General features: G+C 43.6%; 1 protein-coding gene across 6 annotated transcripts in view; it reads left to right on the plus strand.

Annotated features, from left to right (window-relative positions):
* The window catches only part of PTCH1 (patched 1), a 69490-nt gene that overhangs the window by 43424 nt on the left and 13842 nt on the right, over positions 1-12224 (plus strand). For all 6 annotated transcript variants that reach the window (XM_023524468.1, XM_011382197.2, XM_023524469.1 and 3 more), the window contains 6 exons: positions 252-370; positions 1026-1428; positions 1841-2150; positions 6859-7001; positions 9107-9290; positions 10742-11022. In XM_023524468.1, the coding sequence (XP_023380236.1) occupies positions 252-370; positions 1026-1428; positions 1841-2150; positions 6859-7001; positions 9107-9290; positions 10742-11022 (1440 nt within the window). The remainder of the gene's footprint in view (positions 1-251; positions 371-1025; positions 1429-1840; positions 2151-6858; positions 7002-9106; positions 9291-10741; positions 11023-12224) is intronic.

A 12224-nucleotide genomic window follows, 5' to 3' on the forward strand; every position in this document is an offset into this window, starting at 1 on the left:
TATTGTACCTTACAGGTTCATGGAGTTATTAGCAATGGAAAGAAGCAGAATGATGGGGGCCTAGTCCAGTCAGATGGTCTCTTACTGATGAAAGAGAAGCAAAGTGATGAGAAAACTTTAACATCTCTTTCAAGTTTAAGTACTTCAGTAGGGAAGTGAAAGAAGGATATTTAAAACACCTTTATTTTCCAAGAATTCTCTAGGAGGAGATGTAATGGTAACCTCTACATTTTTTTTTTTTCTGCTCCCAGGCGGCTGTCGTAGTGGTGTTCAATTTTGCTATGGTTCTGCTCATTTTTCCTGCCATTCTCAGCATGGATTTGTATCGACGTGAGGACAGGAGATTGGATATTTTCTGCTGTTTTACAAGGTACATTTTCTGGCTGCAGTGGCCCTCATTTGTTGGGTACAGAGTGGTAGTGTTTAGAGAACGTTAGTTTGTGGACTTGGAAGGAAATGCACTTAACAGAATATGATGGAGGTAGGAAAAGTAATGGACAGAGGATGCTTCCTTACGGCGGGGGTTGGAGAGATAGCGGAAGCACTGGGGTCCTCCACTCTCCTGACCGAACATTCTCACAGCCCTGCGGTTATGATACCCATGGTTCGTTCTTTCTTTCATAAACCATTACTCATTGTTGGGAATGTGTCGTATCTCTATGGATTAGGACAGAACAAAAGTTAAAAACCACCCATCAGGGAAAAATACAGCCCTTTGGGTGTTTTTTTTGTTTGTTTTTTTTCCTTTTAAGGAATTATGCTTTGATGATGTTCATCAGCATATACCTTAATTTTGTAAGCCAAATTCAGGATCAGCCTTCCCTTTGGCCTCCTCTGACTTACTCGTGTCTATATCCAGATAGAGAAATCATGTGATGTTTGTGGAGTTCAATGGTAGGCTGTTTCTCTCCTACGTCAGAGCTGTGTAAAATGGATATTATCAGTCATTGCTGAAAGAAGAAAAAAGAAAAAACACCATTTCCCCATTTGAGTAGGCCATTGCAACACATTTTCCCCTCTTTCAGCCCCTGCGTCAGCAGAGTGATTCAGGTTGAACCTCAGGCCTACACGGAGACTCACGATAGCACCCGCTCCAGCCCCCCGCCCCCCTACAGCAGCCACAGCTTCGCCCACGAGACACAGATCACCATGCAGTCCACAGTGCAGCTCCGCACGGAGTACGACCCCCACACACACGTGTACTACACCACCGCCGAGCCGCGCTCCGAGATCTCCGTGCAGCCTGTCACCCTGACACAGGACACCCTCAGCTGCCAGAGCCCCGAGAGCACTAGCTCCACAAGGGACCTGCTCTCCCAGTTCTCCGACTCCAGCCTGCACTGCCTTGAGCCCCCTTGCACCAAGTGGACACTCTCATCTTTTGCCGAGAAACACTATGCTCCTTTCCTCTTGAAACCAAAAGCCAAGGTAATCTACCCAAACGGAATACTCTTCCTGTCTTCATTGGGTAACTGAGCAGGCGCCTTTGGAATTCGTCAAGTGTGATACATTTCAGATCTCCTAAGGAGTTAGTCCATTGAGCGTGGGGCCATTTCAATGAGCTCATCTTCTACAGGAATGAATCTCTATGTAGCAAGTGTTTCTCTGAATTTAGATCAACTCCTTGCATTTTAAACATTTTATTCTTCATGAGGTAGTTTAAAAATGTGGTTACTATGATTTTATGTTTTCCCTTCTGGGAGAACAACCCCTACATGCTATGTCAGGGCCAGAGTGGTGGTAAAAGTGAGGCGTGTTTAAACCAAACAGCTTCTCTTTGTCAAGGGAGAATCAGTTATGTCCCTCGGGGTCTGACCTTGTGCCTCTTATTCTGTTGCAGGTCATGGTGATCTTCCTTTTCCTGGGCTTGCTGGGGGTCAGCCTTTATGGGACCACCCGAGTTCGCGACGGGCTGGACCTTACCGACATTGTGCCTCGGGAAACCAGAGAATACGACTTTATTGCTGCACAGTTTAAATACTTTTCTTTCTACAACATGTATATAGTCACCCAGAAAGCAGACTACCCGAATATCCAGCACTTACTTTACGACCTTCACAAGAGTTTCAGTAATGTGAAGTATGTCATGTTGGAAGAAAATAAACAGCTTCCCAAAATGTGGCTGCACTACTTCAGAGACTGGCTCCAAGGTAAGACGCTGCTAGAGGGCGTTCGTCCTTTGTAAACGTACACCATTTGGTTTGGTGCATTCAGCTTCTACAAGTTCCTTTTGTTCACTTTATTAAAGTGTTAGATTATAATGTAACACTGACATGTTTCATTGACTCCTAAGTGTTGCTTAAAATTCTTTTGTAGGCTGTTTCTGGGGCAGCCTCCCAAAACTGGCTTTTACCTATAAAACAATGCAAACAATTCGTTGGGTGACTCAGGAACTTCTGTGAGAATTTATGAGTGCACATTAGGAAATGGGAAAGTGTGTTATAAAATATAGAGCTAGATACTTCTAGTGCTCTTTTTTGGCGGGATGGTGGCTAATTTGGTCACCAAATAAAAATAGTGTTGATGGAATCTCTAGGCTGACTCACTGCCAAAGTATAGCTTACTACACCAGTAGATTTTGCGTCATTAGTGAATATAATTTTAAATTCCATATTTTAACCATCTTTTTATTTGACACAAAATGCCATGAAATAAACTTATAAATCCTTAATCATATCTCACAGGATTTCATAAATAATTAAATTCTTCTTTTAAATGCCCTTTTTTAGCTTCTTATCTTGCTCTTAGAAACATTTCTAGGAAATAGTAGTCAACTGCAGAAAAAAAAAAACCCTAAATTTGCTCCTGACTGCTGACTGAATATGAATGAATGTATTCAGTGATTCCAATAACATCTGTTCATTTATTCTCTGTTGACACATGCAAAGTGAAGTGGAGAATCAAGATAATTATCCACACAATTTAAGCAAAAATGCTGTTACTGAAATATCCAAATAATTATGGCCTCAACATTTTTTGGCTTAAGTTATCCAAATGATTGTCTTAATTTCCCACTTAATTAGACTCGTTTAAACACAAATTTAAGTGCCTTTTTTGGTCTTAAGTCAATACACTTGTATGTAAGAATTAAGCAGCCAGTTTCCCTGTAAGTTTGCATGAATGGTAAACAACTTGAGTTCGATCGAGAATTGTTCAGTGCAGTTTCTGGCTTTGACTTGTGTTCTTAGACTTTTGTTCATTACACGTATACCGGATTTGACCTCTTTTTTGAGGAAATCGAAGGGAAGTACATACATGATATTAATATTATATTTTAACATGCTCGGGAGATTAACTTGAATTTGTTCCAAGTCTTATTTTTCCCTGTAGTTTGGGAAGCAGTTTTTTGTTTTGTTGTTTTTTGGTTTTTTTTTGGAGAATGAGTCAAAAGGAGACCAGACAGTTGAGAGATTCCCTGCTTTTTATTTTTCCCCCCCGGCATTGACCAAAGACATGCAAATAACTTGCCACAAATGACAAAGAGATGTGCAGTGCACTGCCAGCATCTGAGCAAAGGAGGGTTATTGTGGAGTTGATGTCAGTGTCTTCAGCCATCCCTTTGGCATGTTAGGCAGAGCTTGGGAAGGGGACTGAGGATTACTGACTCCAAGCAGTGCAGAGAGCACTAACCTTTTATAGTGTATTGTAAATTATCCCTGTGCTTTCATCCCTTGAAAGACCTAAAGCAGTTGGACTTGAGAAAAAGGTGCGTTTAGATTGTGTTTTGATTGCTAAGTGAACAGCACCTACCTAGACCAAATGAGATTCATTTAATGCTCCCAAGTCAGGGTCCCAGCCAGCCTTAGAACCATCTGACTCGTAGGAGGTCCAGTAGAGCACTGTACACAGAATGGCCAGATACTGGGACCATTGGCTGCCGAGATGTATTTCAGGCCTGTGGAGTGGTTGATTTGGTCCTTGAACATTTCCTGCAAAGAAGCAGTTATCCTTGAATCAGCTTTCCTTCAAAACATTTTCTGTGGTTGTTAAGTGATAGATGGGACTCTCGTTGGTTTTTAATGGAATTACCTTTTAAAACCATGTCATCTCACTGGTCTTTATCAACATTTTAATAGCTTGGGGGTTGGAGGTTGGACTCATATAAAATTGCAGTATGGAAATTATCCCCCGTATCATCTTTAAACACACATGTAAATAAGGTCGAGTTGGAGATAAAAGCCACACTGTGCATCATCATGTACAAATGGTATTTGTTTGTATTTTATACTACTTAGGCAAATGAAATTTAACGTTTTCTTTTTAGAGTCCCATATCAAACAAAATTTGGCAATTGGGATTATTAGCTCAGAACTTTTCACCAGGAAATAATTTTTAGTATTAAATATCTAAAATGAGAGAAGTTCTAGCTAGAACTTTTCATGTTTTGCTATAAAAGAAGTGTGCATGTATTAAATTATCAAATGTTGGCCAGGGGACAGTGGAAGCAAATCCTTGTCCCTTGTCCCTGTTTTGTGTCCAGAATCATATATTGTGTGTGCCAACCCATTGAAACTTAAGCTTTTGGTAATTAGTCCGAAAATAATATACTAATTATAAAAACTTAAATTTCCTGTAAAGTCAGTGACTATTTCTCCTTCATCTTTGTAGTCCATGTAGAGCGAATGTCATATGGGGTCCAGCAGCAGGGATGACGAATTGACCTGAATTGTCAGCAGGGCGGACCTCCCCAAATTGGATCTTTCTTCCTTTGTTTCACTCTAGGGTATCCCAAAATTCTTAGTGCATAAATATCATAAAACTGCACTCGAGTTTTGAGACTCCGTGTTTGCCACCAGACATTGTTAGTGCCCGAATTAATTCTGCTAATCTTATTCATGTCTTTAACAAATCCTTCCTGGTGTGTTCAGGGCAATTTATAGCATCAGTGTTTCAAGCCAGCTCCGAATCAGAGTGCCCAGGCCCAAAGCTTAGCTCCAACACTTGCCTGCTTGTAGTCTTCATTAAGTGACTGTATCTTCCCAAGCCTTAGTTCCTCATCTGTAGAGTGGGAGTGATAGTACTAAGAGGGCAATCTCACAAGGTTGTTGTAGAAATTAAACAGGGGTAATCAGCGTAAAATGCTTAGGCAGCGCAGTGCTCATATTAAGCCTGAGCTGCTCCTTAGCATTAACAGGTCAAGAGGGAAAGGGTTAAAGTGCCATGCAAGCCACAAAGTGATGAAAATTCTATAATGGTGAGGAAAACAGACCAGGCCTCTTTTTTTAGGGGGTGGGGTTGTTTTTCCTCTCCTGTTTATTTATTTCAAAAACAACAACAAAAAAAGGCTTTAGGTAATAAAATAACATCTGTTCAATACAGCTTGTTGTGTGCATGCCTTGCCATGAAAAACAGTCTGAGCTTTGGGAGCCCGCCATCCCGGTGGTCTCCCTGCCTGCCACTCCTACATGCTCACCCCCTAACAGGGCCTTCTTTCACCACCGAGCCCACAGTCCTCATCCCCAAATTGTTCGTATAAAAACAATGCCCACAGCAATGTCGGAAGGAAGGTTTAGTTTAAAGAGAGACAGAGAGGCAGGGTCCCGTGCTTTCCCCCACCTCCTCACCCCTCCCCCCATCACACACCACTTTAAACCCCAGGAAGCTTAACCATTTTGATCACTAATGGAACCCATTTTGCCGGGGGAGTGTCTTTGAAGTCACTCGAGGCATACCGTGGAATGAAATGAACCCTTCTCCTTACTGGCCACGTCTAACCTATGCATGTGCAGCTTGTTCAAAAGATGTGGTTTCCTGAGCTACTGGGGCTCGTGAGCTCTACTTGGGAGGTGATTTGCGGGGGGAGCAGGGTGATGGAAAGGAGGTGGGAGTGTTAGAGGAGAGTGTGTGCACACCGGGATGGTTCAGACCCCAAGGCCAGGTCACCAGGGCCCTGTTTTCTCTTCCAACATGCTTATCTCTTTACAGCTGTAGCCAAACCGTCAGGTCTGTAATGATGGTTTTGATTACAGAGGCCAAGCGCAGCTGTGTGTGGTGGGCTGGTGGGCTCGCCCATCCCCCAAGCCCAGAAAGCTCTTTCCTTCCCCTCCTCAGGCTTGCGGTTTGTCATCTGTTCTCACAGAGCCCCCTTGTATTGGCCTGTGGCTTCCTGTTCTCAATCTGATCCAAATTTACCCTGTGAGGTATTTCCCTGCACACACACGCGTGCACAAGCTCCCTGCCTGCCCTCTCCCCCACACCCCCTCTTCTGAGGAAGGGTGGCAAAGAGGAAGAGAACAGTTGAGAGTGAATAGGTGTTGGCTGTGATCTTTACACAACCTGGCAGCCGATCCCACAACTTGTATTAGCTCCACAAGTCGAACAGATGGAACAAATTGACAGAATCGTGTTCACCCACCCTGGGCTCAAAGCAGCTGAGTTGCTGTTTGAAGTGGGGAGTTTGAATGTGTTCTTCCCCCTCCCAGTAGAATTCTGGTTGTATTGAAGAGCCTGTGGCTCAGCTCCTGATGGTGGCATGACACAGTGAGCCTGGTGTGTCTTCCTCCCCCAGCCCGCCTGCTCTCCTGTGCTCTCTCTTGCTTCTTTTGGGAATAGTTATGGAGGAAAAGGAGGGTTTTTAAATTTTATTTCCTGAGATAAAACGTGTATATTTGTTTTCTAGAAACAAATATTCCCCCCCACTTCCACCTTTGAAGCAATGGTTATTAGCAACCTGAAGTTTATCCATGAAAAATCTAAGCATCCCTTGAACTTGAAGTCGAATACAGTTAGAACACAGAATGTCCTGGTTTGCTGTCCCACACCATTGGGTCCTGTTCTCAGTCCTCAGCCACCTTTTTAGGACCAGGGTCATTCCCGTGAGGTGTTGTAATGTATTATGCACACTTATGCCTTTTTTAGGACTTCAGGATGCATTCGACAGCGACTGGGAAACTGGGAAAATCATGCCAAACAATTACAAAAATGGATCAGATGATGGGGTCCTGGCCTATAAACTCCTGGTGCAGACTGGCAGCCGCGATAAACCCATCGACATCAGTCAGGTACGCTCACTGCCCTACACGGTGGGGTGTCAGAGAGCACCAGCGAGAGAGCTGTGGGGCAGCTCCCATATTGAAAACTGGTTCACAGCCTGCAATCCCAGCCTCTGTTTTCTGCAGACCTGAGCCATCGGGGGCTGGAAGAACATTCAATAGGCTCTAATTCACTTTATCCCACCAGCTTAATTGTGTGCCCACAGGCAAGTCAGACAGCCTCCCTTTGCTCATCTGTCAGGTGGGGGCAAGTGTGTTACCTACTTTCGGAGCAATTGTTAAAAAGTATAGTCAAGGCTCTTTTCGGTGTTAGAGATACTATATTGTGTTCTTTTTGAATTCAAGTTTGAATTCTAACATTTGCTACTGCTTTGGTCTTGGTTGTATTCAAATTTTAAAAGATGGAGTCATTAGGTAGCTGTCATTTGAATGAGCAGAATTTGGGGTGGATGTATGGGTTAGGAGATCAGAGAGGTGATCAAGGATGAAAGCATTTGTTGCATTTGATTCCTTTGGGTCTCCCGGGCCCTTGGGGTAGAGAAGGAGAGAACAGACAGCTTGCTCTGTCTTGAATGAGACTTAACGGAAATGCAGATCGTTGGAATCTGCGTAGACTCGTGGGTGGTTCTGCACACGCCCCTTAGTAACAAGAGCTGTTTCCATTTGGTAATCGTGCTCCTCCTGCATTTGTGCCTTCACTGTGACACTGATTCCAGGATATCCCTTTTGATTCCTCAGGCGTGTTGGGGACTGTGTTTAGACCCTTCAGATTTCAAATGAGTCCAACACTACTTACTACTGGCTTTCCCAGATCCTGTTCCCTCTGCTCTTTGTAGCTTACTTGCTTCACCTTCAGGCAGAAAACCGTCATGCTAATGATCTTCCTAGCAGCTCTGTTTATTGTCTCCCCTTTTTTGCTGGCATTAAAGGTGACAGATTTACAAAGTACATTGTTCAGAGTTATTATGGAGTGTGAACTCGGTTCTTTACGGCCGCATGCGCCATGCCGTCGTGTTTGACCAGGATGTGGGCAGAGGAGCCTGTCTGAGAGATAGCAGGGCACGCCCCAGGGCCTGCAGTGGGCTTCAGGGGCCAGGGACACCTGAGACAGAAGTGACTGGGCCGGTCTCCCCCCCACTCCCCATCATTTCCTCTGCCTGGGAGGGAGAAAAGGGTGCTGCATGCACGGAGGCCATGAGATGTAGTATGCAATTCCAGAGACGGCTTGAAGACATACAGTTGTTACATATCCTGTGGATTAATTGAATCCAGATCTCTGAAATTTAGTTCCCTCATTTTCCTCCATTCTCTTTTCTTCCTTCACTCTTTCTCCGTTAACTGCTGTCACTGGTGTTTTTCATTTTGTTAAAAAAGACCAAAAGCATTGGAACCAGGCCTGAACCTAAAGTAAACAGGAAAAAAATATACGTGTGTGTCTGTGTGTCTCACAGTGTTTTTCACCTAAGCAGCGCCCACAAGACCTTTTAGAGGAAGCATAGTATTTGGCCAGCATAGGATGTGGCATCCTACTTGTGACCACCTCTCTCAGAAATAAGATTACCCAGAAAGACTGGCTGTGCGCCAGTCCCCTCCACTTTCTGGCGATGGGCATTTTTTGAATACACAGGTCATAGGAGTCTAGTGTTAGCAAAATTTATACAGATGTTGTTTTATTTTTATAGCTCTCCTCCATTTACTGGGTGGCATTTCCTTCAGTGTTAACAGCAGAGGTTAACTGCACACAGACGTGTATGGGGATTCTTGCCAGGTTTCCCCCACCCCCTTCCCCTCCTATAAATATGTTTCTCCAGATTGTTCATTCTCTGCCTTGGCTGCAGACAGTCTTTTAGCATTCAGATTTAATTGGTTCAGTCGATTCCCCAGCCATCTGCAGAACTGTGTGTGTGTTATAAACACTCCGATTTTTGCATCCTCTGATCAGTGTATTTTGAAAGAAACCAAAGGTATTCTGATGGGATTTTCTACACTTGCAAACAGTGGGCATTCTAGTCTTTGTTATGTGTTGGTACAGGGCTCTGCCTCTTCTCTCCCTAAGCAGGAGTTTGTTTACCCCAAACCTCCTTTGAAAGGCCTCTGTTCTTCCCATTTTGCAGTTGACTAAACGGCGCCTGGTGGATGCAGACGGCATCATTAATCCCAGCGCTTTCTACATCTACCTGACCGCTTGGGTCAGCAACGACCCCGTGGCTTATGCCGCCTCCCAGGCCAACATCCGGCCTCACCGTCCTGAGTGGGTCCACGACAAAGCCGACTACATGCCGGAAACTAGGCTGAGAAGTAAGTAGCCTCCATCCAGGGCCCGAGAGCTTATGGAGCCGTCCCACTCTGTTCTTCCAAGCTCGGTCACAGCCCTCAAGTGCTGACGTTGCCCAGGGTTCAAAAGTGTAAACAGAACAATCTATTTCATTTAGCTTAAAACTCTAGGAGACAGATGAGGATGTGTAATGGAATACAACCCATGCTCGATCACATTGAGAAATAAGAGTCTCTAATCTCCGTTTGTAGCTTTAACTCTAAGACGTCCACCAGGCATCTCTCTTTAATGCCAGCTGTTCCCTGTGAAAGCTGGGGACGCCTCCAGGTTGAGTGTTATTTTACTATTGCAAAGTTTTATCGCTGGGGATTATATGTTTATCTTAACTTTGTCAACTCTGGTGTTGAAGGGATTTTTGGCAAGTTGGGTCATTCCTATAAGCCACCAAGCACCTGTACTCTGTCAAAGCTGTTTAAACTGGAACAGAGAAGTCTGTATACAGCAGCATCCTCTTCCTTTCACCTCTCTGCCCTGACTTTGAAAGGTGGTTCTGTGTGGATTTAATTTGCATTTATGTTAGCGATATTAGTAGCTTATACCTTGGATATGAGGCTGAGGGAGGACGTGAGAAAGAAGACGGGTCCCTTTGCAAACATGTCTGGAGAGCAAGCGGGTTGTGTGTCCCTGTATCTAAACCCCAGAGCCTTGTGGCAAGCAGCCAAGGCTTGTCTTAATGAAAATTTATAGTTGAGATTATAATAGGGCAAATCATGTTTAGCAAGTCAACTGAATGACCCCAAAGGGTCTGGAACACACAACGGCAGTAACTAAATGCTCGTTGTGTAAGGATTTCTTCCCCTGCTGCTGAAGACTTAGCATTGCATTAGAAAAGAGGCATGGAAGGTTTAAGTGTATTAGATCACTAAAAGGATAAGAAAGTTAAGCATTTTCCTCAGTAAAGCATGACTTTCGAGTTATTTTGTTCTCATAAGTGATTGAGTGAAACAGTTTGAACTTAGTATTTTCACTTGTGTCAGTTGAACAAAAAATGTTCCCACAATTGAATTCTTAAGTTGTTTAGACCCATTACAAAAGTGACTGCTTCTAAAACTTTAAAATCAAAGGTTAAATAAACACACAGATCACAGGCTCCTCCTCTCCCCCACCCAAAATACCAAAGGTTGATTATTGCTTAAAAATTTTTAAACCAGAGATTAAAATTGTAAAGACCTGAAGACTGTCATTGATATTGTTTGTTCTTTATGTTGAAAGAAGTGCAGTAAGTAGACTTTCTTGCAGAGCGCTTTCTCTCTGTTCGTTGTAATTATGGAGAATCCAGGGGCGCACATCTGGTGTGGCCAGCAGTGGGAATTTGTTACATCTCTTCTCTGCCTGGATCGCATCCATTTGCCTTTTTCAGTGTTGCTGGGAACCCCTAACCCATGGTTCTCTCCTTGTCACCTTCTCTGTCCAGTCCCAGCAGCAGAGCCCATCGAATATGCTCAGTTCCCTTTCTACCTCAATGGCTTGCGTGACACCTCCGACTTCGTGGAAGCAATTGAAAAAGTCAGAACCATCTGCAACAACTACACAAGCCTGGGCCTCTCCAGCTACCCCAATGGCTACCCCTTCCTCTTCTGGGAGCAGTACATCGGCCTCCGCCACTGGCTCTTGCTGTCCATCAGCGTGGTGCTGGCCTGCACGTTTTTGGTGTGTGCCGTCTTCCTGCTGAACCCTTGGACGGCCGGGATCATTGTGAGTTTATTCTAAGGGTCTTTGTGGAAGTCAAATTCCTTTCAGCATAGCTCTTTCTGCAGCCGGGAAGTTTTGTTTATGTCTGGGCCTCTGGAGGAGGGTATAAGATTGCATCATCTATGCTATATTTATTCTGCTGGAGGTGGCGAGGTTCATGGTTAGGTAGAGCCTTTAATGGCCCTAATCTTATATCCCCTCTCCCTGCAGCTTTAAACTTTTTATGTAAAGATAGGAGAGTTTTTAGCACACTTTTCATAATAGCTCTGAACATTTGTGAAATACAGTCGAAGCAATAACTAATTTTTTTAATTCAAGTGTCATTTTGTGATAATTCCGGACCTAATATAGAGAAGGTTATTCTAAATGGAGGGATAAGTCGAGAAGTTCGGACAGTGGTATGAGTAAAACGGTTTTGTGTGTTGTGTGTGTTTTAACTTCTGGGAGAAAATGATAAACTAGTATTACTCACCTATTTTTTGGCATCCTTTCTCCAAGTGTAATATGGTCAGATTTGAAGTAAATTTCTTGTAGAGTCTAATAAAATCATGGCAGTGTTTAAATTCCATGAACTGTGGTATAGCCTTCAAAATGCCAAAATTATAAAAACAGAGACCAGGTCTTGCTTCTGCACCATAAGTCTGTGCAGCAGGTATGTTAAAAGGTAAATGTTTAGTCTGTAGGAGTTTTCATGGTACTTAAGCAATTGGTGCTGTCCATCTTTCACTAGCTTATTGAAAGAAAGCAAAAGGAACTTTTATTAAACTTGTCCTTCTCCTGCCACCACTCCCTGCTGCCCTACCCCCAAGAAGGGTAGCTCATGCTCTCCCTCTCTTCCTTCCATCCCTGCAAAGTTTTTTGTTTTATTTTTATTTTCTCCCCTTTGGCCCAAGAAACTCCAAAGTCTACCTCACAGATTTTCTTTCCATCTCCTCGCAAATTTTTACAAGGCAGATGAAAGGCAAATAAAAGCTTTTCCTTGGATTTAACTGTTTGCTTTGTGCACCCCAGTCGCTCCACATTTTCTTCAAAGTGAAGGGGCCTGTAACCTGACCCGCATCAGCTGATGACTCATCCCTTTTCTCCTACTTAACTTGCTCCCAAGTCATCTTCACTTAGTCCACGGGCCCTTCTAACAAAAGCAAAGTTACTTTTAGTCGAAAGAACTTTAATTCACCCCTTCCTATCAACTCTTTAGGATGGAG

This window comes from Pteropus vampyrus, unplaced genomic scaffold (genome assembly GCF_000151845.1).
Source record: "Pteropus vampyrus isolate Shadow unplaced genomic scaffold, Pvam_2.0 Scaffold465, whole genome shotgun sequence".
Classification (NCBI taxonomy): Eukaryota; Metazoa; Chordata; class Mammalia; order Chiroptera; family Pteropodidae; genus Pteropus; species Pteropus vampyrus.